The sequence below is a fragment of the Nannizzia gypsea genome, genomic scaffold, assembly GCF_000150975.2.
Source record: "Nannizzia gypsea CBS 118893 supercont1.2 genomic scaffold, whole genome shotgun sequence".
Lineage (NCBI taxonomy): Eukaryota > Fungi > Ascomycota > Eurotiomycetes > Onygenales > Arthrodermataceae > Nannizzia > Nannizzia gypsea.
The window spans coordinates 227,334-252,958 of NW_003345200.1; the positions used below are offsets into that span (position 1 = coordinate 227,334).

At 47.1% G+C, this 25,625-nt stretch overlaps 10 protein-coding genes across 10 annotated transcripts; 6 read left to right on the plus strand and 4 right to left on the minus strand.

Annotated features, from left to right (window-relative positions):
* Positions 1–235: 235 nt before the first annotated feature.
* On the minus strand, positions 236–1,720 carry MGYG_02078 (hypothetical protein; the record flags this gene model as incomplete). Its single annotated transcript, XM_003174500.1, has 4 exons — positions 236–568; positions 643–1,022; positions 1,134–1,568; positions 1,663–1,720. The coding sequence occupies 4 exons, from the start codon at positions 1,718–1,720 to the stop codon at positions 236–238; spliced, it is 1,206 nt and encodes a 401-aa protein (XP_003174548.1).
* A 473-nt stretch (positions 1,721–2,193) lies between these two features.
* On the plus strand, positions 2,194–3,927 carry MGYG_02079 (isotrichodermin C-15 hydroxylase; the record flags this gene model as incomplete). Its single annotated transcript, XM_003174501.1, has 4 exons — positions 2,194–2,271; positions 2,338–3,459; positions 3,527–3,693; positions 3,765–3,927. 4 exons carry the CDS (start codon positions 2,194–2,196, stop codon positions 3,925–3,927), a joined length of 1,530 nt encoding a protein of 509 aa, XP_003174549.1.
* Positions 3,928–4,229: 302 nt separating this feature from the next.
* MGYG_02080 (ankyrin repeat domain-containing protein 44) lies at positions 4,230–5,870 on the plus strand (the record flags this gene model as incomplete). The annotated part of the gene is made up of 1 exon (XM_003174502.1): positions 4,230–5,870. One exon carries the CDS (start codon positions 4,230–4,232, stop codon positions 5,868–5,870), a length of 1,641 nt encoding a protein of 546 aa, XP_003174550.1.
* A 209-nt stretch (positions 5,871–6,079) lies between these two features.
* On the plus strand, positions 6,080–8,226 carry MGYG_02081 (glycerol uptake protein 1; the record flags this gene model as incomplete). Its single annotated transcript, XM_003174503.1, has 4 exons — positions 6,080–6,356; positions 6,440–6,507; positions 6,575–7,165; positions 7,198–8,226. 4 exons carry the CDS (start codon positions 6,080–6,082, stop codon positions 8,224–8,226), a joined length of 1,965 nt encoding a protein of 654 aa, XP_003174551.1.
* A 393-nt stretch (positions 8,227–8,619) lies between these two features.
* MGYG_02082 (fatty acid desaturase) lies at positions 8,620–10,495 on the minus strand (the record flags this gene model as incomplete). Its single annotated transcript, XM_003174504.1, has 3 exons — positions 8,620–9,366; positions 9,434–10,136; positions 10,317–10,495. 3 exons carry the CDS (start codon positions 10,493–10,495, stop codon positions 8,620–8,622), a joined length of 1,629 nt encoding a protein of 542 aa, XP_003174552.1.
* Positions 10,496–12,715: 2,220 nt separating this feature from the next.
* MGYG_02084 (hypothetical protein) lies at positions 12,716–14,246 on the minus strand (the record flags this gene model as incomplete). Its single annotated transcript, XM_003174505.1, has 2 exons — positions 12,716–13,425; positions 13,478–14,246. The coding sequence occupies 2 exons, from the start codon at positions 14,244–14,246 to the stop codon at positions 12,716–12,718; spliced, it is 1,479 nt and encodes a 492-aa protein (XP_003174553.1).
* A 384-nt stretch (positions 14,247–14,630) lies between these two features.
* MGYG_02085 (hypothetical protein) lies at positions 14,631–14,994 on the plus strand (the record flags this gene model as incomplete). The annotated part of the gene is made up of 2 exons (XM_003174506.1): positions 14,631–14,785; positions 14,871–14,994. 2 exons carry the CDS (start codon positions 14,631–14,633, stop codon positions 14,992–14,994), a joined length of 279 nt encoding a protein of 92 aa, XP_003174554.1.
* An 887-nt stretch (positions 14,995–15,881) lies between these two features.
* On the plus strand, positions 15,882–16,741 carry MGYG_02086 (hypothetical protein; the record flags this gene model as incomplete). The annotated part of the gene is made up of 2 exons (XM_003174507.1): positions 15,882–16,167; positions 16,230–16,741. The coding sequence occupies 2 exons, from the start codon at positions 15,882–15,884 to the stop codon at positions 16,739–16,741; spliced, it is 798 nt and encodes a 265-aa protein (XP_003174555.1).
* Positions 16,742–17,275: 534 nt separating this feature from the next.
* On the minus strand, positions 17,276–23,285 carry MGYG_02087 (hypothetical protein; the record flags this gene model as incomplete). Its single annotated transcript, XM_003174508.1, has 7 exons — positions 17,276–18,598; positions 18,663–20,122; positions 20,173–20,411; positions 20,466–22,732; positions 22,791–22,940; positions 23,000–23,130; positions 23,195–23,285. 7 exons carry the CDS (start codon positions 23,283–23,285, stop codon positions 17,276–17,278), a joined length of 5,661 nt encoding a protein of 1,886 aa, XP_003174556.1.
* Positions 23,286–23,644: 359 nt separating this feature from the next.
* On the plus strand, positions 23,645–25,623 carry MGYG_02088 (vacuolar fusion protein mon1; the record flags this gene model as incomplete). Its single annotated transcript, XM_003174509.1, has 4 exons — positions 23,645–24,257; positions 24,311–25,176; positions 25,237–25,418; positions 25,485–25,623. 4 exons carry the CDS (start codon positions 23,645–23,647, stop codon positions 25,621–25,623), a joined length of 1,800 nt encoding a protein of 599 aa, XP_003174557.1.
* Between the last annotated feature and the right edge of the window lie 2 nt (positions 25,624–25,625).

Genomic DNA, 25,625 nt, shown 5'->3' on the forward strand with positions numbered 1-25,625 from the left:
AAAGCCTTAGCTGATTTCATCTAAAGATCATAGACAAGTAGCTTTGTATAGAGACAACAAAATAAACAATCTCAAACTAACTTTGAATGTATATGATTTTTCTAGCTAGTTAAGTAACTAACTAACTAACTAAAGTTTAAGCTTAAAATAAGTAGTTAACTTATTTGAGTACTCCGTAAGTACTGAAAGTTTGCCAGGTTGGTTGACCACAGAAGTTATCACACTTGAAGGAGGCTCACAGATGGTTGCCTGGCGTTTGGAGTTTGATGGGTCGCTTGCTAGTCAAGCTCGTAGAACTAGAAGCCGCATACGTGGGTAGGTCCTCTCTAAAATAATACGGCTGCCCCTCTTCTCTCACTAAAATATGAGTGGCGGTTGAGACTGTGCCAGCATGCTGCATGGATATAGACCCATCGCTAGCATATACAAGGGCCGAATGCCACGGTGTCATGCTCAAAGAGCCTGTTTGTGGTATCAATGAGACTGAGATCTTCTTTGTATCGGTCGACGCATGGATCGAGAGTCGTATGTGTTCAGGAAATCTATGAAGGATTGCATCGGCAAATGCCTATTCCCAATTACGTCAGTAAACCCAATATCCATACTATGCCACAATTAACTAGATTAAATCTGCCGCCTTACCTTGCCTCGAGTGATCATGTGCCTGGCTACCTGCTTACAGCATCGAATCTTGTGTGTCGTCGTCATTTTTTGGTCTTTCAGCAAAGTATCTGCCAACTCTAGATTGAGAAATTTCACATATCCGCAATAGGTAGAATTTATATCTGGATCATTCGTAATGGCTTTGACGACATCAAAGTCTCTTGGAAGATATCTTTGCAAAGTTTGTTCTCGAAATCTGGGAGCGTATTTCACATACTCTGCCTCTGAAAGCGGCTCTGGGAGCGTGTCATCATTAAGGAGATCGGAGAGTCGAGAGAAACCAATATTGTCACAGCTTTGTTCCCGGGCTAGTTGTCGCAGCGCTTGCCCATAACGCCAGACTTCTTCATCTGAAACACCTAAGATATCTGGTTATGAAACTAACTAGTTAGCCACAACGTCAGATGATGAACTGGTTAACTAGCCATCTTAGTAGTTAACTAGAAACATTTCCAGCAAGCACTACTAACCGTTGTAAACGAGACCGTCAGAAACAATATAGAGCTGGGCACCATTCTTATAATATTTTCCAATTTCCTGGCACATGTTGTTTAAGTGTTTCAACGCCATCTCTTCTCCTTTATCAGGAAGGGCCCCTAGAACCTTGGTAGTTTTGTTCGCGGATTTGAAGGGAAAGGCGGGAAGAACCATAGAGATTGGTTCTCCCTGGGCAATAAGGTGTTTAATTTGTGATACAAACTTGTTTACCGCGCATAAAGGCTGATTCTTGCCTCGGGGAGCATGGAGTCGGTATTTCTCGAGGACTAGTAAGACATTGCTCGTGATGTTACTAGTGGTTTCCTCCTGAAGTGTAGAAGCCTCTTCCACAACACCACGAGGAAAACTCTGCCTGCGATTACCAAGGAGGGCTGAATGCGTTGAGGAGCCCTCGCTGATATTCCCACCTGAAATAAAAAAGAAAATGCTCATAAATGAAAAATTGATAGAAAAGAGCCATTGTAAGTTGCGGTAGAGGATTGCGACCAGATCCATAACTACCATTGATGTCGGGGTATTGGTTTGAAGAAGAACCCCTTAGTGAGCCTAACACCTGCATACTGGACGGTATCACACCCAGATGATATGTATCTCGGCTAAAAGGAGAAAAACATAAGATAATGTTATCTGGCTAGTTCCAGGTTTGCTTATTCACTTTCCTGATCAGCTTGTTAGGGATATAAGAGACATCATTACTTCATGAACATGTTGGTAAGCTGATTTCAGATGTTGACCCCGTGGTAATTGAAGGAGACTTCAGCAGACCTGAATATTCGGAGGATAAGCTTACTGCTGCTGTATAAGCTTATCACTCACAACTATTGACCATGTCCTTAGTGCATTTAGCCTAGCCAATATTGTATTTGGCATCAGGTAATTCATTATGCTAGCCCTGACTATAGCGACCAACAAACTTACTACTATCTGTGAGCCGCACGCTGCAATATACACTCGTAATTAATAGGATGTTGATAAATAGCATTGAAGATATCGATGTTATCGAACTGAGTTGCAATTCCAGCTTCAACGAATATGGATACACGGATAACAATGCTACCATCCCTCACCGAAGATCATTCTCTGAGCGTTCTTTGGATAGTGCTCCTAGCTGTAGGTTTTTTTTAATGCGGTTTCCTGCCAGTACTGCCGGAAAAGACCTTGCTAATATAACCACAGATAGTTCTGTACAACTTAACTATTGCCTTGTACAACGTGCACTTCCATCCCTTGAAGAATATTCCGGGACCAAAGCTTGCAGCAGCAAGCCGACTGGTGTGGGCAAAACATATTCGTGATGGCAATATAGTCAAATACATCACAAAACTGCATCAAAAATACGGGGAAGTAGTCCGTCTTGCACCAAATGAACTGTCCTTCATCAGCGGAGAAACAGCCTGGCAGGATATCTATGGCCTGCGTATTGGTAAACGAAACAAAGGAGCATATCTGAAGGACCCAATGTTTTTTCCATTGCCTCCTAACGGCGTCAATTCTATCATTGCAGCAACTGAAGAGGACCATGCTAGGCAACGCCGTCTCGTCTCACATGCGTTCTCTGAAAGAGCGCTACGTGAGCAGGAACAAATTATCCAGAGATATGTTAACCTGCTGATCCAGCGAATGCATCAGCAGGTTGAGGGGAAAGCCAGGGGCAGAGTCGACATGGTCAGATGGTACAACTATACAACTTTCGACGTCATCGCTGACCTGACTTTTGGAGAATCGTTCCATTGCCTTCAGAACAATGATTATCACCCTTGGGTCTCTATGGCTTTTCAGGTAATGAAGTCGTTTGGTATTATCTCCCTCAAGCGCTATTTCCCATTATGGGCTTGGATCACAGGTTTGTTTCAGACACCCACGGCCCTCAAGCTTCGCAAGAAATTTTTCACCTTCGTGGACGAGAAGGTTGCTTCCCGTCTGTCCACAGAGACAACTCGCCCGGACTTTATGAGCTTTATTTTGCGGCACCAGGACGAAAAAGGGATGTCAGTCAAGGAAATGGAGTCTTCTCTGAACAGTTTTATGATCGCAGGAAGTGAGACGAGTGCCACAACACTGTCTGGCTTGACTTGGTTCTTGACCCAACACCCTGACAAGCTGCTGAAGCTAGCAGAAGAAGTTCGTGGGAGGTTCAAAGCTCAAGAAGACATCACCATCAAGGAAGTTATGCAGATGCCGTATTTGGTCGCAGTCATTAATGAGACCTTACGGCTCTACCCGCCGGTGCCCACTGGGTTCCCCCGAGTCGTCCCGAAGGGGGGCGACTTCATTAGCGGACATTGGGTGCCAGAAAAGGTGATATCCTCCTTGCCATACACATAGCTGTTGCTATTAATCAAATCTGACATCCTTTTGGTCACAGACTTCAGTATATGTCACACAGTATGCTGCTAATCATTCCAGTCGCAACTTCACTGAGCCCAGCTCCTTTATACCAGAGCGTTGGCTCGGAGATCCGCGGTTTTCTGGTGACAACTTCGCTGTCTTCAACCCATTTTCGTATGGGCCGAGAAACTGCATCGGCAAGAAGTGAGTCTCCCGCGAGTATTTATGACATATGTTAACTAGCTAATACTGTTGGCTAACTTATGGGTATCAAGTCTGGCGGCCGCGGAAATGCGTCTTGTGGTCGCGAAGATGATCTGGAATTTCGACTTGGAACTGCATCCTGATACAAAGAACGATTGGATAAAACAAAAAGTGTTTGCACTTTGGGAGAAGCCCCCACTATTTGTTCAACTAAAACCGAGACGAATAAGTTAAATGACAGCTAGAACAAAGTATTGTGATATTCAAAAAGTGCGAAATATTAGCATTTTTAGATATATAAAATTTAGTTAAGAATATTAAAAGTTTTTAGAATTTTTCTCCTATTTTTAGAATAAGAAGTAGAAAATAACTATAACTAGATGAAAATAGCGATATTTTATTTAATAAGATTACTTAGAAGTTAGAGAGCTTTAGAGAATATTACTAGGTACTTTTTAAAGATATAAAAGGCCTTTTTATAAAAATATTTAAATAGAGAAAAAAGACCTCTGTCACTCAGTCGCTGTCAGACCTCAATGGTCAAACTAGAAGATCGGACAGACCAACCGCCCTATGGCTCGCGAAGAACCTATTGGGGATCTTCCCACTGTGCCGCCCACACAAGTCTCTCCCATGGGCCTCAAACAATTTCCGCTACCGCCCGACAAGTCGACAACTCCTGCAGCCCCTCGTGTCGGTGCCGGTGCCATATCGGCAAGAAATACGGTCAATTCCGCATTGCGCCCTTCCACAGCCTCTTTGGATCAATATCCATTATCTTCTTCGGCTGGAGGCTCATGGGTCCCCGCTGCAATATACTCTCCTGCCATAAGATACGCATGAAGCTAATGGAAGTTACCTACTCAACACCACTAAAGCCCCTGGGCATCTCTATTGTTGCCTCAGCGCGGTTCTATGACGGCACGCCAAGCATAGGGATTAGCCTGGGCCCGACAGTAAACATTATAAACGAGCAAGACTACCGGAGTATCTTCCCTTGTGTCCGGGGTCTGAAGCTCCTAGAACTTAAGAAGATGCTCCAGAGGCGGCCTGGGGCGATAATAGATGTCTCGCACCGCCAGGGCTTCTCATCTCTGCACTATGCCTTTGAACTTGGTAGTGTTGAGGCCATCAAAGTCCTGCTTGCCGCGGGGTCAGATCCCTTCCACGAGGACCATTGGGGAATGCCGGCGATGTTCGACGCCTTCGTGCGCATGCTAGGGCCGGCTAAATGCTCCGCGTCAATCCAAACCAAGGACAAAGCCGAGCTGGAGAAGGCTTTGCCCTTCTCAGTCTTCTTTGATGACTACAATTTTACGCACCTCCACCGTGTCGTCGTCGGGGCTCGACCGCTGAGAATTGAAGCAGCACTAAGCATGGGTTTACATGCAGGTGACATAAACGCCCAAGACGATATGGGCATGACGCCCCTTCACTGGGCAGCGTTGAAAGATGACGTGGAAGCCGTCTCTGCGCTTCTAGCAGCGGGTGCAGACTTCACCATCCGTAATAAACGTGGCAAGACCGCACTGTGGAAAGCTTGTCTTAATAACGCCTATGCCTCTGCAGTTCAACTCCTTGCTTTCGGTGCGGATGTTAATGCCGGCAGTAATTATGGCTATATGCCTATCCATGGTGCTGCGAAGTCTAATGCATCAGATGAACTTCTCTCACTGCTTCTAGAACACGGCGCAGAGTTGGACGACGCACGGAACAGCTTCGACCGCACACCGCTGAACCGCGCTATCTCGTGTGACATCGCTCAGAGCTGTGCGTTTCTCTTAGACCGCGGCGCCAACATAAATCGACTGAATCGAGAGGGTGATACCCCCATATTTGAGGGAGTGAAGAAGAACGCGCACGCGTGCCTTGAGCTGCTGATTTCACGGGGAGCGGAATATCACCATGTGAGGGTGAAGCAGACAGTGCTGCATGTTGCTGCTATGAGAGGAGATCGGCGGACGTTTGAGATATTGATGGCGGCGGAAATAGAGGGAGTGGATGTTAATGCGAGAGATGGAGAGGGAATGACTGCAAGGGGGTTGTTTGCTAGGCGGGTGGGGGTTCCAGCCGAGACTATCGCGGCTTTTAACCATTTGTTGGTCAGTTTGAATCCAAAGGGAATAGAGGAAAGCGATGAGGAGAAGTTTAGTGATGCGGTAGAATACCTGGAATAAGTGTAACACTATCAAATATAAAACGCGTCAAACTCGTCTGCACCGCGCTTAAGTGGACACATGAATGGCCAAATCGGGACTAACTCGGCGCTTGGCTTTTGACCAATCACGAGACTTCTTTCTGGTTTCGAACTTCGTGATGAATTCCACGATTCCACGATAAGGCTAAAGACGAAGAACAATCGCCGTTCTCTCGTCCCAGCGCCGTTATGGGGCTCATTCGCTGGTTGCGGAGGCTGTACTCCCTGGATACCCTCGACACTCGTTTTACAGTCTCCTCGACAACGCCTATAAAGGCCATTACCCCGTCTTCACATGATGCAGCCCCTGGATCAAGTTCTAGCGATAGAGATGGGAGAAGATCTGAATCAGTGAAAGCCGGAGCGCCTCCTTCGAGATGGAATACGGTCGAATTTTACTTCTATTATCTAGCTTTCCTCACCATAGTACCATTGATGTTCAAGGCGGTCATCGACATTTCGCAACGTGAGCTTTACCAAAACGCTCGGTTTAAAAGGGGCTGGCCAGTTGCGCAGATGCTAACTCATGATGGTGTCTTTGATATATAGCCACTCACCCTACCTACTCGAGCTATTCTAAGTTGTTGGAACCAGGTTGGATACCGGGTCGTAAAGTAGTGAGTTGCGCCCCTGGGAGCCTTACATACCACAACTACGTTTCTAACGTCTTGTTGCTGGTTCCAGGATAATTCAGATTCACAATACTCCACCTTCCGCGAAAACATTCCTTATATGACCATACTTTTGGTCCTCCATCCTAGCCTTCGTCGAGCCTACGAACACTTCTTCCCAGCCAAAGTATCGACTACCCCACCGACGGGCGGAAAAGTAAAGGATGATGATAAACCTGAGGGTTTAGCAGCGAATGCGGAAGCTCGGTTAAGACAGCGGATGTCATTTGACTATGTTTTTGGGATAATCCTCATCCTGGCACTGCACGGTGTATCCGCGTTTAAAATCCTGGGCATTCTTTGGGTCAATTATATGATTGCAATCAGACTCCCGCGAGCCCAGATACCTGCTGCAACGTGGATTTTCAACATCTGCATCCTATTTTCAAACGAGTTACTCCATGGATATCCTCTTACTGATCTTGCACAAGTTCTTTCCCCAAATAGCGATTCTCCCTTTATCACTTGGGCCAAGTGGGTGGATGGTATTGGAGGAATAATACCAAGATGGGAGGTTTTATTCAAGATCACTGTCCTCCGACTGATAAGCTTTAATATGGATTATTATTGGAGCCTTGATTACCGATCCGGAAGCCCTGTAGAGGTATGTACTTTCTCATATTTTACAGCAACAAGAGCATGATGTCTGACTCTCCCAAGAAACAAACCGATCCTTCTGCATTATCAGAGCGTGACCGTGTTTCAATGCCTGCACCTCCAGCCACATATAACCTACAGAATTACATGGCCTACGTTCTTTATTCGCCTCTCTACCTTGCCGGACCAATCCTTACCTTTAACGACTACATCAATCAGCAGCACTATTCCCCTGCTTCTCTCACCCGATCTCGCACCATTCTTTACGGGATACGCTTTCTGCTTACCCAACTGTCAATGGAGCTGGTCCTTCATTACATCTATGTTGTTGCGATCTCCAAATCCTCGCCTGACTGGTCGGCGTATACACCTTTCCAGCTCAGCATGCTAGGTTACTTCAATCTGCACATCATCTGGCTAAAACTGCTCATACCCTGGCGGTTCTTCCGCCTGTGGGCATTAGTCGACGGTATCGATCCTCCCGAAAACATGGTCCGGTGCATGTCCAACAATTACTCTGCCCTCGCGTTCTGGCGAGGCTGGCACCGGTCGTTCAACAGGTGGGTTGTTCGGTACATGTATATTCCTCTCGGTGGAGGTGGACGAGCCAGATCCGCCACGAGCAGTCCTAGTGATAGTAGTAAACCGTCTCTACTCTCTAAAGCCCGAGGGGTGATGAACTTCCTCGCAGTATTTACCTTTGTTGCGATCTGGCATGACATCAACCTCCGGCTGCTGATGTGGGGCTGGCTTATCACGCTCTTCGTCCTGCCAGAAGTCATTTGCACCATGCTCTTCCCTGCAAAAAAATGGCAATCACATCCAAACGCGTACCGGGTACTCTGTGGTGTTGGAGCGGTGGGAAACATCCTCCCGATGATGGCGGCCAATCTTGTCGGGTTTGCCGTTGGTCTAGACGGGCTGCAGGGTCTGATACACGGTATCGTTGGCTCTTATTCCGGCCTCGCATTCCTTGCTGCAGCATGTGCAACGCTATTCGTTGGAGTCCAGGTTATGTTTGAAATCCGGGGCTCGGAGCTGCGGGCTGGCATCAAACTGAAGTGCTAATAATAATAATGTTAATTTAGTTTGAAAAGATTAAATAGATTTTCTTATAGCTGCATGGATTCCCCCTAGCTTAAAGGATTTGGCAAAATCTTACACGTCAAGCTGGCCGGAAGCTGGCGGAAGCTGGCGGGAAGAGCCATGTGCGGCTGTGGGCCCCACGCGGCGCAAGGTTCCACTAGCAAAATAAGCTTAAGTGAAGGGACAAACTCGACTTCAACGACAGTCTTGAACTAATAAATAGAAGATACCCAGTTGTCTAGCAAATGAAATATTTACAAGCGAAAGATGTGAGAAATGAGAAATGAAAAGAAAGGCAGACATTTTAGATGCAACATTTCACAACTTGATGTGCAGAAAGAGAAAAAAAAAAAATGCAAAGATGAAGACCATTTCTCAATGGAGGCCACTTTCTCCAGTAGCAGCCATGTACTTCTGGCATTGAACAAGCATTTCTACTTGCTTGGAGACCTCTCCAAGACGTCCCAAGACCTTCCGGTTACCATCTTCAAACCCATAGATCTTATAATCAATGCCAACTTCTTCGGCAAACTCCTTGACCCAGCCCTGGAGTTTCCGCAGGTTATGCCTAGGGACGCGAGGGAAGAGGTGGTGAATGGCCTGGAACTGGAGACCGCCGTGGACCCAGTCAAGCCAGGCAGGACAGTCCACGTCCATGGTGGTACGTAGCTGTCGCTGGGCAAAACATTCAGCAACGCTTACATCAGAGGTAGACATAGCGAAATGGGAGAGTGTTATTTGAACGTGTAGACCCATGGTAATGATATGAGAGATGAGGACGAAGGCGATGCGCATAGGCCAGGTTGGGATTGTGCACCACAGAAGACAGTAGCCGTAGAGGTACCAGTAGCAGCACATGAAGAGGATCTCGGTTGGTTTGGTCCAACGAACGGCGCCGAAACTAGCGGACCGAGGAGAGAGCAGATGCATCCAGGAGAGTAGCAAAAGATTGAACCGAGCTATGGCCATGATCGGGTAATAGGATATATGCTGGTATTGACCTATGATATTGGCAGCCTCGTCCCAGACGTAAACGAAATCATAGTATGTGGATCGCAGGGATTTGAAGAAAGATGGAGACGTTGCGAAGAATGGAATATTCTGGATATCCGGGTCATGCTCCTAGTACGTAGGGTTAGCTCAGGATACATGGCAGAGAGAAAGAAAAAGAAGAAGAAGGGAAGCTTACTGGATGGTTCGGGACAAGGTGATGGACATTGTGGCTGGATTTCCACCAGCCGATTGATAGTCCACAGCAGAAGTCTGCAATGAACATGGCGATGAGAGTGTCGATGACGAAGTTATGTGTGATGGCTAGATGGCCACCGTCATGCGCAGTGAACATGATCTGATGCCAGAACAGGCCAAGGAAGACTGCAGATGGGATATACCATCCAGCCCTGAGGGTGATGATAAAAAGGCCAAACAGGATGGAGTATCTTATGAGCTCCTTTCCGTACTCGATATAAGGGCAGTCGTATAGTCCTTCATCCTTAATTCGCTGGTGCAACTGCTTGTACTTGGTAGCAATATGGCGCTGTGTCTCCGGGTCTAAGGAGGGATAGTTGCGGTGGTCATCGTCCAGTTCCTTTTGCACCAACTTGTCCGTATATTCCTCTGGCGTCATGTGTTTATTTTGTGTCCCAGCCCTGCGTGAAGCTGCGCGCTTCCTGATCTCGGTCTTGACTTCTTCCTGAGTCTCTATGATGTCTTCCATGGAGGTGACACTTGTATCAGATCCACGGGACTCGTCGTCCGACGAGCTGGTGCTGGAGTCGTCCATGGTCGAGAATATGCCTCCCCTGATGGGCGGCGTCATGCTTATCCAAGGCCCCTCGACACGGCCGATTCTATATTTATCCATGGTTGCGAGCGTCTTTTCGGAGTGATAACTGTATAGAATAAGAGTCGTCCCCCCGAGTAATTAGCCAAATATATTCTATCAACGAAACCTGGCACTTTTGCATTAAGAAGCGTACGGCATTTGCGCCTTGAACTCACCCTTATCTGGAGACAGCCAAAGGGGGACCAACTGGGGACATGATCATGAAAGGTAGAAGGGAATTGTTTACATATTAATCTCATCGGTGGCATCTCTGCCAATCATATGCCTAACAGCTAGGATTCCTCCAGGATGGTACTTGAGCCACCCGTCCAGTCGAAGGACACGATTGTCCGCTATCACGATGGTCTGACCTCGAGCAATGCGGTCCTCGACCTCGCGGGCGGAAAAGATACGGTTGCGATTCATGGTGAACGTATTGCAATTGTAAAAGAGGGAATGGGAAGAAAGATTTTATGCCACTGTCAACATCCACAAAAGGAAGAAAAGAACGACAAAGAAAGCTTTTATAAAACGAGTGGAATGGTTGGGACGGGCCGTGGTATTCGAAAAAGAAGTTCAATCAAAAAAGTCCAAAGAATAGAAGAAGTGCTACTACTCAATGGATCTGGTTTAAAGGAGACTGCATTCGAAGAAGGAAAAGGAGCGCGGCGGGGCCAGGAACTAAATATCAATCGCTAGTCAACAACTAGCAGACTCGAGAAATGCTCCCGCAATGAATAAGAGAGTGAAAAGATTGAGAGAATGTAAAGCCCTGTCTGGCGGAAGACTCTGGGGCTTGCGTGTCGACACAAAGCAGGGGACGCACGCAGTCGACAGACAAAGTTGCGCTTTAACGAGCCAAGCAGTAATGTTACTTTCCGCCAGGCAAAGGGAAGAAAGAAAGAAAGAAGGAAAAAAAGAAGACGAGGTCGGCCATGGCGGACAGGAGTGACAGGCGCAGGCACAGGAGGTCAGGGGTCAGCCCAAAAATAAAACACCCTACTGTACGGAGCATGCCGCGTGGCAAGGGGAAGACGAAGACAGGCACCACAGGGTCACAGGCAGACTTCTGGCAGAGATCTCCTGAGCGAGCGAGAGAGACACAGCCAAGCAGGAGTAAGCCGCCAAGGCAGAAGGCAAACAGTTGAGAGAGTGAGTGACAGGTTGAGCATATCCACTATGGCTGCTGGCGTTGCAGGAGGCCATTATCAGGCGTGATATAGTCACGGTCCCCCATCAGGTGAGATTCCTGCCGGTGCAGTCAACGAGGGCGCACCGCCCACTGTGAAGGGCGTCTATACCAACCCCATATTGCCGGGCTAGTTATTTGATTGCCCTGAGCTTGTCTGAAGCCTGAGCGGACGCTGTGAAAATTTCGATGGCCTGGGGGAGCAGCCTAAAAGCCAAAAGCCATCCCGATCCACAGTGGAAACGATCCCCTTGGCACAAAGAAGACCCTAGCAGGGGACATTTTCATTTCGCTGCCGTCTTCATGTTGAGTTTGTGGGACCGTCTTCGCCTCTGGCTTCACGCTTGTCTGGATGTTGTACGCTGTGTCTCGCGTTGTTGATGGTACATGGGTTGGGGGTTGCAAAGAGACGCCCTGGCGTGCATGAGGCTGCTGGTTCGTTGCACGGAGTATTTATATTGCGTTGAGCCGTTGCGTAACAAGTACTCCTTAGTGAATGTTAATTATCAACAGTCCTCTGAAACCCTGCGCACGCAACTCGAAGCCAGGATGCTAAGCCGCCAACGCCTTTTGACCGGTTGTTGGTTATTCCTGCGGTTGGTTGGTTTGGTTGAAGCTGTGTTCACATCTAAACATCTGGTCAGTCAACCAAACCCAGTCAGGGTCGACGGCCCATGAATAGAAGACGAATTAGAAGTAGCCCAGGCCCATGTCTCTAACATGGCTCCCTTGAAACGAGGCATTGATTTTTAGTAGCTTTGCTGGACGAATCTAAAGGGATGGCCATGAAAAAATGGCACATATAGCACATATCAATTGATAATATGGACAGAACTGCTTCCCCGCTGTACGCCGTACACAGAGTAGTTATCCCAGCCCTGTCTCTATTCTAGCGATGGAAAAGTTCCCGAATACTCCCGTAGGCTTGTCATCCAACATTTAGCAGGCAGCAGGCGATTGGTTGTAGATCAAGTCGATTTGTAGAGATGACTCTTCCGCAGTCTACGACAACTTTGAAGCTACAAACAAGCCCGGACTTAGCGATTGACGATTTTCATTGCATTCGTGATATGGGTAGGCCGCCAGGAACGTCTTGGACGTCCGGCCTTGATCCCAAATTTCTTATGGACAAACAAGGCCTTCACATGCATATGCATCAACGTCTTCCTTATATGGGGAGCGTTTAATGCTTTTGAGCAGTACCAAAACTTTTTCTTCCAGGAACTCCAACCTTGAATGCTGCGAATAAAAATTTTCCTCAGATAAATATATTCAGAATACAATCACAATAACATGAGTAACGAAACAAAGACCTTCAGCGTCATTCAATTTCGTGCCTTCGATTGTTCTTTCATTGATCAGTATGAAACGCAAAAAGGAGTGGCTGTGATTACATAGTTAGTCGCTTTTTTTGCTATTTGTCTTTTAGATCGCAAGCAAGAAACGGGAAAACATACTTAATCAAAGAAGGCATCATGATTGGTTCTGCGGTTACGAGTCATGCCCGTGGCCGAATCCACAGAACTATCGGATAACCTGCGCGATCTCTCTTGCACTTGGAAGCGCTGGGTGTATGTGGTGGCCAGTCTCGATTGCAAGGACCGCAGTATCTGGGCCTTCTCAGCCTGGAGGAACTGTGCGTTATCCATCTCAACGTCAGGGAACTTCCACGGAAAATAGGCTTTAGCATGGGAACCTTTCGTATAGAACTTATGACCTGCGTCACGCAGGCTCCCGAAAAACTCCCAACATGCGAGGCAAGATAGTTTAGACACCCCGATATATGGCAACGCTGATATTCCTGTGCGACTATCCCCGGCGAGACGGAGCACAAGTAGGCATTCGCAGTGGACAGAGCCTTTGATGGCCTGTTTGCCATCAAACCGCTTCCGTAGATGAAATCCTGGGCTAATTGAATCTCCCTCTGAAATCTCATCGAGCAGTGAGTCGGCCTCCTGGTTCGCAAGAATTTTTCGAGAGATGTGACGCCACTGTTTAGACTCCGGAAGAGGAATTTCTCTCGGACTGTTTTCAAGGCACTGAACACATACTTCTGCCTTCGCCAGGTATTTTTGGTAGGAACGTGGCGAATAGGCATACTTTAAAAGGGTATCTGTAGCATTTGTAATTGAAGACATTTTTTTTAAGAATCTCTCAAGCGGAAAGTCTTAGAAAAGTTATTAGGAGAACGTGACAGTGTAGAACGATATAAGACTTACTGGTTACTGCGGGCGATACCCGAAAAAGGTCTATCTGCCATGTCTCAATCTTGAATAGCTGTTGCACCATATCAGTGATGCAACCTAACCCATCCACTAACCGGTCAACATCGGAGTCGGGAAATGAATCGGCATTTTTCGGCAAATGGCGTAACATCCAACCTATAATATCGGAGACTTTCTTCAAAGTCTTGACACTATTAGAATCTCCGTCATCGGGCAGTTCGCGTGCGATATCCATGAACGCCAATCCTCGGGAGGTGTGTCTGTAGGGCTTATGGAGTCTTTGGTGTATTTTGGGAAGAGAAAAGGTATAAATATGAGCACGAAATAAACGTGCTTCATCCTGAAGATAGACCGGGAAGTTATTCTCGTCCATCCAAGGGGATGGAGTCCTACTGAGTTCAGAATGTTGGGATTCGGTCTGCATCTCCAGCTTATTCATATTGTCTCTGCGAAAATTGGCAAAGTCTCCGCCGAGTTTCTGCAGGTCGCGAACAAGATTGCGAGCATGTTCAAGTGTTCTGTCGGCAATAGCTCCATTAGACGCGAAAGTAAAGATGATTTTCTTCGTCGGGTCGTTTTGCTGCTGCATCCCAACCGCGATCACTTCTCCTTGAGCTTTTGAGATGAGTACTTTTGCAATCCCGTCTAGGACAACACGTAGGCGGTCGTGCAGGGGATCCTGTAGAGAAACATCTCCTTTCCGAGGTTGTTCATTTTGTGACTCTACCTCAGTCAGGAGCGCGACGATATGCTCCACGTCCATAACTGTATGAGCACGAGGACTTTTCCACTCGATGTTGATGGCTGAACGAAGGAGTTGGACGATGGCAAAGTGAAGTAAATCAATGATCAAAGTGAGATCAATTTGAAGGACAAAAAGAGAAGTGGCTGTGCTTATGTAATCATTGCCTCCCTCTTTTTTTCTTTTTTCTTTTCTATCTTGAAAAATTGGAAGCAAGAAACAATCAAGAGGTCAATTCAGCTTCACATTCGTTCAGCGCGCAGTTTTTCTTTTCGAGGTTTTCAGGAGTACAGTCGCAGTCATTACTTTGACCTTTCTTTGCTGTTTTCCTGCGTACGGAGCATAGTTACAGCCTGCCCGAGCAACGACACCGGACCCTTCCTCGTCCCTTCGATATAACAAAAAATGGCTTCCAAGATGATGCAGATGGCATTCCGCGCGAATAAGATGTCGATTCTCTCCAACGTTCAGAAGTCTGCTCGGTTCTCTACCTCAAGGCAGCTTCTGAATGCCACCGAGGCTGCTCTTCCATCCCAAGGCCTGGGCGCCTTTAGAGGAGGGTAAGCAACCGAGTTTTCTCTTCCATTATCTCATAACTACCTCCTTTGTATAGCGATATGCTAACACGTATTTGGTCTGTTGTAGTGTCTTTGGATTCCTTGCTGGCTCGACTCTTGCTGGTGCATCCGTTTATTACTACATCCTGAAGGAATTCCGCCTGTCCAACGAGACCCTGAAGGGAGACATCTACGTACGTTACTGCATTTGAAGATACGGAAGTCAATATTTTGGCCTGCGCGCGATCTCGGTTGTCTGCCTGTTCCTGGTCTTGCTCGTTTATCTCCCCCGTCTGCGTTTCCTTGTGACCGGGCTCTGTTCTCGGTTGATCCTTGCGTGAAAGCCGCAGGCAAGCGGCTTGGTTTCTGGGGAAGGCTTTCTGCTCCACTCCCCTGGGAACCCGCTGGCTACTCATTGATTCGCGCACTTGAAGCGTGTCTTTTGCTTTTGCTTTTTGCGCTTTTTCACTAGCAAATCTGCCTACCTGCGATAGATTTCTTTTTCTTCTTTTTCCCTTTTGATTGATGATCTTAGACGAATTACGATAGATTATAGATATTTGTTATGATATGAGCGCTGATTGAGACTTTCGGTATTCTACCTGTAGGCCCTGCAAGCTGCGACTCAACGCCTGGGTGCTTATATCAATGAGCTAGAAGGCAAAGTAGACCAGATACAGAGGAAGACTTGAATAAAAAAACCCTCATTAATGCACCGCTTTTCTACCATGGTTCTCGAGCCATTGTCGAGCCATTGGCCCGTCTTTTTGCCCCCCTCTCCTCGGCCAACGCTATGCCCCGGCCAGCGTCGCATTCTCTCCTCTTATCCTTGATCTCGGCGCTGCGAATGCTGCGATTGTCACCACTCGTCTTCTTGTCTTTTGTTCAAGCAAATTTCAGCGACCAAAAAATGCCCAGCCTTGTATCACGTGAATAAATCTTACATCCAATTAACTACATGACTTCTTACGTAATATAACATTTGAGGCAAACAAGACAAACAAAGGGCTTGATATCAGAAAGTTGAACGCTGAAAGTTGGTGGAACCAGAAGAGAAACGGAGAGAAAGCTGTTTCGTCGACGGAGAAAGAGAGGAACGATGTCTTCGCTGGTCGAGGTGGTGTCCACGCGGGCGTCCAAGGCTCCGGGATGGGAATACGTCCCTGCTGCGCGGTTTGAGGCCCCTGTTAGCGGGCGCAGGGAGGCCGGCGGGAGGAAACGAACTGCGAGAGAGATTGGAGGAGACACTGGCAACACGAGATCTGACCTCAATGCAAGGCAGAGGGGCGCTATTGCTAAACACTTGGAGGCCCTTGACAAGGAGAATCATTCAGAGGTCTCGATTCCAGTCCCACCGAGACGCCAGAGGGAACATACAGTTAAAGGTTTGCATACCTCACATGCCACGTTCTAAAGAGGATGATAGATTAACGCTTCACTTACACAGGCGTGAGAAGCAAGACGTCCTCTAATACTCGGAAAATTATCACTTCAGGAAAACAGTTCAAGAACTACCTTGCAGCTGAAGAGCCTGCTACACTAGCACTCTCTGCCTCCTCTACAACAACCGCGACTACTTTGAGCCAACGTACAAATGTTCCCAGACAACCCGAGGCTCCAGCTCCTCAAGCTGATACCAACGCCAACAGACCTCTCCTTCAGTTAGAAGATCCGCCTTCTGCTCTCATTGTGTCTGAATCTGACAATGACCCCCTCTTACGTTCTTACATCCCAACACCGCCCTCCGAACGCCTTATGATGGCCCTCGTCTCGGAGCCTCCTCTGTCATATCATGCCTCTCGCGCTACTTTGCCTGCTGATTCTCGCCCTCCGAGACACTTCTGTAGCATATGCGGTTACTGGGGCAAAGTGAAATGCGTCAAGTGTCAGGCTAGGATTTGTGGGTTGGAATGCTCAAGAATTCACCTGGAAACGAGATGTGACAGATTCTATGCATGATTAAACACCATGAATACCTTAACACTCCAAGATATTGTGCTCCTACGCGCATGCTTACGTATGGTTGAGGATGCATGGTTTTCAACTCTGGATAGTGAAATCCAACGGTTCCACCATCTTCACCCGCCAAGGGTCCTTCCAACTTATGCAGCAAGTTGCAAACCATCTCTTGTGCTTACGGACGCGAGTCCAGTTATGCATGTCGGTACGCGGATGCAGTGCAACAGCATGGTTTTGTCATGACATGCGCCAACAAAATTTAATACTTTGACATAACGCCGCGGAGAGCCAAGAGGAAAAATGCGGTTGACATGGAGTATTGAAAGGCGTAGCTTACGCCCTATGCATATATTCTAGAAAACAGGCCAATTTTTCATGCCATTTTATGATTCTGGGGCTTGACTTTAGTTTGGCGGTACATATATGTGCATCCCCTTAAGGAGATATACGGTGAATAGGCGAACTATAGACTAGACCTAGGGATTTTCTCCACGAGTTTGCTTCTCAATCTAACTGTGTAGATTAGTCACTAGATTAACTAACTATGGTGAACTCGTTGAACAAATCAGCGAGAAGATCATCTGTGCAGGCCGTAATGTCTGGAACACCCATACTATACATGGTCTCAAAAGAATGTATACTCAACCGGTCAAAGAAGGGCCGTAACAACTTCTCTATAATCTCATCCTTGGCTGTTTCCCTGCTGATATCCGAGTTCAGCCAAGCTTTCTTGAATCCATCTTTCTTGCTAGATTCTGTACCAGCGCTTTCCTCATCACCGCCGCCATCATATCCAGCGGTGTCTTGAACTGAAGTTGAATGCTGGCTATGGGGGCTTTTGCTCTTCCCAAGCGAACGGGAGAGAGAGTCAGCAAGGGCCGCTGATTCCCAACGATTTGGTGGATATACTACGTCTATGGTATCCGTGACGAAGAGCCATTCCTGTAACTGGAAATCATCCGGAGAAACCAGAAGCAGTGTTTCTAGAAGCTTGGAGGCTTGAAGAAGTGAATAAGGGTTATATGTCTCGTTCTCCTGTTCCCGAGAGATGGCGGAAATCGCATCTTGAAGCTCCGTACTGATCATAGGCCAATACGGAGCAATGCTTGTGGACCCTGTCTTGAGAACTAAGGCTCTAAGGACCATGTATATTTCTGCCCTTGTCACAGATGATGGTGAAGATACATGAGTAGCTGCAAGGAGGTCCTCCAACTTTTGCTGGAGTTCTGATAACTCAGCGCTGAAATGATCCTCGTCAGATGCAATTATCAATAATGCAATTCGACGGAGGTTCAGCTGTGCTTTACGATCCGCTTCCAAGCGAGCAGCGCTTGCACCAACTCCAAACATTATGCCTGCAGACGTTGGGGATGTGAGGCGAGAGAGCACTTCAGTAAGGCGTTCTGTATCCGTCAGGGCCCATTGACGGAATAGCCGTATCCAATGGCTTTTCACCAAGCCAAGTTTGAAACCAAAAAACTTGCTGTCGTTGAATGCATCGCTCACGTCCTTCTTCCAGATCTTGGCTGCTCCTTGGACCTTGGAGATTTGCTGTAGGAGGTCTAGAGTGTTTTTATCCACATTAGATGGGAACAGGCGTGAATGGAATGTAGGAGATATGATGTTCGTCGATATGCTGGACAATGCGTTTGATACCCTATCTGACTCGTCTAGAGTAGCTGTCAGCGCTGGAAGGCTAACAGACAGGATTCCAATGACATCGTCTGGTCCAATACGTTGTAGAAGGGAGGGCGAGCTTGATTGGTCCGACTCCTGGTTTCGAGGAGCTGATGATTCATGGGTCCCAGATAATGGTTTGCTGGTGAAGATGGCCGGTAGAAGTCGCAATATCAAGTCCTGAAAAGGCGATTAATTAGTCTTGCATTTACAACAACCAAATAAGCTCAAGTGAGTGACTTACCCCTAGCTCCCTTCTAGTTCTTCGATCATCCCCAAATGTGGTGTTTTCCATCTTGCCCCCAAGCACTACAGCGAACTCGAGTAAACGGGGCAGAATCTGGCGATGTGGAAATGGATTTGTGAGAACGTCTTTCAAAAAGGTAATACAGTCACCCCAGATGTCATCTAAAAAGTCATCGTCCAGTGACTTTGCATACATGACCAGGAAAGCTGCAAGGTCGGTTTCTGTTAGTTCCGAAGACATTGACGATTTACGGCTTGGTTCCAGAGCAGCTGGGCTGGTTCGGCTATATATAGCATTGAAAATGGCGGGAATCGTGACCTTGGGTTTTGATCCGTCCAGAGTATGCAATAGACTAAATATTGCCCTGCTTTTGGCTGGTTCATCCAAAGCTATTGACGTACGCCATAGTTTGATTAATGTTTCAAGGCACTCGAGGGCCTCGGCTGCGAACAAATGTTCCAGTATTCTTCTAGCCCTATTCCTCATTCTTAATGAGGTATACTGAAAGGAGGCGACAGAATCGTGATCCCGAGAAGATTTTCCTCGCCCACTAGCCCCCCATGCCCAGATTGAATAGCATAACTGCACAGCATCCTGAAAACACAGAAGGACTGTAAGTCTAGTGTTATTACCACTCGTGGGTTGGGTTTGGGTCCCCTCGGATGCAAACATGCTGCCAAAGAATCCTTGAGGTTGATCTGGTGATTTTACTGCAGCAGTGTTCACCTCTTCGGCTTGGAGACGGTCATGGGCAGTTGCAATGCAAGTCTCTAAGCCGCTCAATAATGCTATAGTGGTGTGCTCAGGCGAACAGTTAGGCAATGCCACAGATACTTTTTGGAACATGGCTTGAAGATCGTTGAACGAAGTGCTTATTTCCTTGCAAAAGCGCTCCGCGAGTGTCAAGAGGACCTTAAAAATGGACTTGTAGTATAGAGGCAGGCACTCTGCAAGGAAATTCACCCATTTGTCGATAATGGGTCGAGACAGCTTCGAGCTGATGCCTTTAAGAAGGCAATCTAAGAGCTTAGAAGGAGGTTGGGGTAAAATCTGGTTCTCCTGGCCTTTGTCAGGTCTCTCAGCACTAAACGACATTCGGGATATATCAAAAGATCCTTTTCTCTGATGCCTATTAGATGTAGCGCCTGAAAGCCCTAGATGCTGCGCGTACCGCATTTTAAGAACCGGGATTAGAGCATCAATTATGGAAGACTGATGCTCTACTTTCCCCTCATCTAAGGCTAGTGATAGATGATCTAGAAGGTAGGCGTCTATATCTAAAGAAAGCAGCTTTTCTGCTCCTGGACTTGAGAGCAACAGGCGCAGTAGTGACAATGCTTCTTTTCTTATCTGGCCTTGTTGGGGGTGGAGGCTCTCTGGCACATGATGAACGCCATGGAGTGCATGGAAGCATATCTGTGAAATCTCCGTCTGAATAGTGACTTCTCCTTTGTTTTCTAATTTGACTTTTAGCAATGTTAAATCTGTGAATAGGGTATGTGCTCACCTTCTACGTCAAATGGTACGGATTTAGTTCGTGGCGGCTGATTAGCCGTATTTGATAATATCAACGACCATCCAGCTGGAGTAAGCACAGATAATACGTTTCGCACTAGCTGAAGCATATAAACGCACTGGTTGACATGGTTGAGTATCATGGTTTCCCTAAATTCACTTGTTTCTTCCGTCGATTTTTCTTGCAGAAGGTGAAAGTCGCGGAACTTTAGCAAAATGACACGAAATAGCCTACCATTACTTATTAGTATTTGCTAACTGAAATGCCTTACAGATTTAACTCACTCATATGTGGATGGTAGATCACGAAGCCAGTCTCTGACTGCGAAAGATGTGCCTTCCAGGCCGGACGAGAGAAGGCTAAGAACGTTAAATAGTGGTTGACTGAGTAGGTTTGCGCGGTATGTCATTTTTATATTTGGGCCATCATCACTGGGTATACGCAATGCGAAAGAATCGGTGTTGGAATGATGACTATGATTCCACAACACAAAGAACTTCTCGGCTTGATCAAGAGGAGCTTGATGTGACGAAGTCGAGGAAGATATCATGACCGACGTTATAGCGGCTTCGACGAGATGGTCTCTCCAACTAACAGAGTGTAAAAGCCATAAGCATGCTGCAGCTTCAACGTGGAAACGTAAGTTTGCCGGCTCTAAGAAATCCCACAGGTGCTGGACCAGGACTGGAATCAGATCGGCAATTTGCTCGTAGCTAACATAATGACTAGCCTTTTTGATGGAATATAAGGACGTAATGGCAAATACAACTGAATTAATGACAGGCATAGGGAGAACGCTATGGTCATAATTTGCAGTGGTAATCTTTTCCTCGATGGCATCATAGAGTGTTCCTGGCTCCGGAAGCTCTGTCCTTTGCATTTTACTGAGTAGAGCAACAAACAGATTTATCCTTTCCCTGAGAAATACAGCTTGAGTATCCGACTCTAAAGAAAACAGAACCAGAGATTGAGCTTCACGGAGAATGATAGCTGCCACTTCAGTGGGTGAAAAAGGGGGTTCCGGGAGTCGCAGCGAATCCTTGCTTCGAGAATAAAAATTCAAGACAGCTTTCGTTACTTGCTCGTGGCTCACGGGAGACGTGGAATTATCCACGTCTATATCCTGAGTTTTATCTGGTTGTGAGGTGAATGCTCTTTCTGGGACAAGGCGGACGAGTAAACTGGCGGTTGACCCTATTTCATCAAGAGCAGCGTTTGCTACACTAGAGTAGCCCGGTTCGTTCCAAGCACTGGATGTGGATAGTGATTTCGTTTTAAGAAGTAATGATAAGATCAGCAAGGGTATATGTGTAGTTAGCATCTCCTCTTCTTTCATATTGAAGTGAGACAGCATAAAAGTGGCTAGACGCAAATCATCAATCATACGATTCGGCCGTGATGTGGTTGAACGAGGCGAGAGAACAAGGCCAATGAGCTCCGAAAATATCAAGTTACTTTCAACGCCATCAAAGAAAGCACTGGCACTTCGGAACACTTCATCAAAACTAGTCTTTGACTTCGCGATATGCTTGTATCTCTGGGTGCTGCGGATGACAGGGAGGAAAACTTCCGGAACTACCAATCCACCAACCTCCCATCGATCCATAAGTGATAGAGATATGCGGTACGGCTTAGCTCGTTCGTTTGGATTGGAAGAATTTTTTGCAAGCATAGATTTGACACTACTGACAAGCGGCTTTAGACCGAATTGCTCGAAGTAATGTGACTTTGAGCCATCGTTATCAAAAGTAGCCATGGCAGCAGGGCTGGCAGATACTGAGGCGTCGGCTCCTGCATCACTTGTATGTGAAGACTTTTCAAAATCAGGTCCCAAGAGCCATGCCCACAGGCGACGATTGAGACTCATATCTCTCCGGATGACAACTCCGGCGGCAGCACCAACAAGAAGCTCCAGATCCCCAGAAGTAATCCGCTGTTGTAGAACGGAAGAATGTAGCGGGAGGTGGGTGACAAGGAGGTCCAAAAAGTTCCGCTGTATAAGAACTTGCTCATCCGCCAACCCAGTTGCAAAACATCGAATGAGAAGCCCTGGCTCTGGGGACGTAACACTCTCTATAGCACTAGGCAAATCATGGGCCTTATTCCCACCATCCTCAGAACCGTCACCTCTTTTAGGGATATCATCTGATTGTACCCTACCCGCAAGCTTTGGTAAGTAGCGGTTTAGATATGCGAGAGCTCCTACCCGTCGAGATGGGTTCGTAATAGATGCAAGGAACAAGCACTGCCAGAAGTACTGGCTGCCAGCCGCCGCGCCAGAGTCATCACCAGTGGTGGTACTTGATACCTCGCGAAGCTTATCAACCAACTTAAGTGTTTCTTCAAAGTCCTCACTCGTCTCATCCTCAAGTCCGGGAAGAAGGGCTAGGATGATCGATTTAATGGCTGAACGTAGAGCTGTGGGGTTAAGCTGTAGAATATGATTTTCAATAAGTGATAGAAATAACGGCCGGACCGAAAGAGAGGCAAACGACAAGGTGGGAGCAATTCCGGGAAGATATATGGCCAGGTCCCGAGCCAGGCCATCGGACTAAAATAGTGAATGAGTTATCTGAGGGCTCTATTGGGTCGGCCGGGCTTGATCTCACTTTAAGAAGCCCGAAAATAAATCCATATACCTCCAAAGCCTTCTGGTGGACACCGGATGGGAGTGACGGATTCAGGCATTGTGCAAGCCTCTTTGCAACAAGCAGCTTATTCGGTACAAGATAGAGTGACGGTGGATGTGTTTGGAGTGCCTAGACAGCGCGGTGTCAGTGGTATGCTATGAATATAGGAAGTACAATGGCTGGTGTACCTTTAAAAGGCGGCTGAGGAACGAGATGTAGTCTGCCCATTCTTGGAGCGCAGTATCGAACAGAGACAGGGCGCGGTCGACATTCGCAGCGTAGCGACGGTAGCTTTTGTCCTTCTTCAAGCCATCTGCATCTAATAATGCTGGTCAGCCGAGCTGTGTCTTCCGCGATTGTATCCCCACGGCTTGCTTGCTTACCTTCATATGCGCGGGTTGGAGGTTTCGGTAGAGATGCTTCGGAGCTGGCTGGCGAAGAGGATCTTGGGAGGCCACTCGGTTCAAGGCTCATTGTATTTAACTGATAGAAGACCCTTGCGTTGCAAGCCGGCCATTATCAATCTCCGTTTCTGTTCTTCCTGAATCTTCAAACGGTACAAAAAGTGGCCTTTTCGCGTTGTGAGGTTGATGTTTGCCTGATCTGGCCACAACCAAAACATCTTCACCAACCCAACTATGACCTCACTTCACCACCACCACCATCCACAGACAAGCAATATCCCTGACAAGACGGCAACACCAGCGACGAGAGGGTGGTAGGGAGACGGAGCGTACATGTTTACCGCCAGGGTTACCCGATGATATCTAAATTTGATCATATGAAGGCATTCGGCGGTCTGGGACAACATCCGCGATGAACATACACATACCATGGCTTCACCAGGACCACAAACATTTTCAGAGAATAAGGACTGCGAAAACCAACCGGTGAGCCCAAGAAAAGCAGCAGACAGGGGCAGTGGAAGCGATAAAGACCGAGAATCTGATGATGAACGCCCACCTCTTCCGCCGCGCCCGCAGAAGGCACCCCAACTGGACGCTGGTTTAAACCCCTACTCGACAGCTCACAAGCTCCAGTCAGGGCCAACGACAGCTCTCTCACTCGCAAATGTCAATGTTCAAGCCTTGGATGATGTTCACCGGGAGAATTATGTATCTCTTGCAGGAGGAGGAAACGGCCTTGAAAAGATAGTGAGACCTACGACCTCTGGCACTTCTAGGCGAGGAAGTCGAGTCGGGATCGACATAGGAGACAATGGCAGCATTCGAAGTTTTATGCCAGAAAGTGACACTCCCGTTGATGCGGGTAGTCTTTTTGGTGATTTCGGTGGCTTTGAAGCTGAGATCCCATTTAGAAACGCCCCAACGAGGATAGGAGAGAACCATTCCATATTCAATTTACAATCCGAAGAAGATGACATTGCTCTTGAATTTGAGGATGAGCTTAACTCAGTTGACAACCCAAGCGAGGGTGAGAATGAAGGTATACCTATAATTTACCGTTTATCTAACCTTTTCGAAGCTAACATCAGGCAGAGGAGAAACTTGAAAAATGGAGGAAGAAGAAAAAGCACTTTTTTATATTGTCCTCGGCCGGGAAACCAATATATACCCGCCACGGCGACGGCGGACTGATATCCCCATTTATTGGTGTTATTCAAACCATCATATCATTTTACCAGCAATCTGGAAGCCCCCTCAAAAGCTTTTCTGCTGGAAAAACAAAAATTGTCATTCTTTCTCAGGGTCCATTATATCTCGTCGCCATCAGCTCTCTACTAGAAAGCCAGGCCCATCTAAGAGCCCAGTTAGAAGCTTTATACATGCAGATACTGTCAACACTGACTCTTCCTGCCCTTGACCATATATTTGCTGTAAGACCAAGCTCGGACTTGCGGCGACCACTCCAGGGCACTGAATCACTTTTGTCTTCCCTAGCCGATAGCTTTACAAAAGGTTCCCCTTCAACTCTACTAGGCGCTTTAGAATCCTTGAAAATCCGGAAATCCCACCGCCACATTATCAGCAACACGTTTCTTAAGGCTAGAGTTGAGCCATTACTTTACGGCTTGTTGGTTGCTGGTGGGAGACTTGTCAGTGTCGTTAGACCAAAGAAACACTCTCTTCACCCTGGAGACCTTCAACTGATCTTCAACATGATCTTTGAAGCAGATGGGGTCAAAGCCGGCGGAGGAGAAAGCTGGATCCCCATATGTCTGCCCGGGTTTAATAATAGAGGCTACTTGTATATGTACGTGAGCTTTCTTGACCTTCATAGAGATCGAGCAGTGGGTAAAAGCACAGGCGAGATGAAAAAGGATGACGTTGTGGCCATCATCTTGATAAGCCCTAACAAGGAGAGCTTTTATACCTTGCATGAAATGCGAGATTCTCTTGTAGAGGTGAGGCTTCACGAAATATTGCGCTCTCTATTATTAACTACAAGCTGACATTGGCCCTAGCAAATGGAAAAGAACGGAAGCATGGAAGTCCTTAGAGTAGCTCTAGAACAAGGACGGCCGGCTCCTACTGATATAGTCCCAGGCACTGTGGTCCGGCACTTTTTATACAAATCGAAAGCAAATGTGCAGTTCACCATGTCAACCTATTCTCCGGATTTCATGTCAATACTGGATCGTCGACGGTATTTGCTCTCCCTGATCAGACCATTAATTCTTTATAATACTAATTGAGTTTACCTGTGATATAGGCTCATGTCGGCATACCATTCACTCCATCTAAGTGTCCATGGGAAACCGGCAAATGTCAAAGTACAATACTGTGTTTCATCTTCTGCCAACTCGCTGGCTTGGATAACCCCGACATTTGAACTCTACTGTGTTGCATGAAT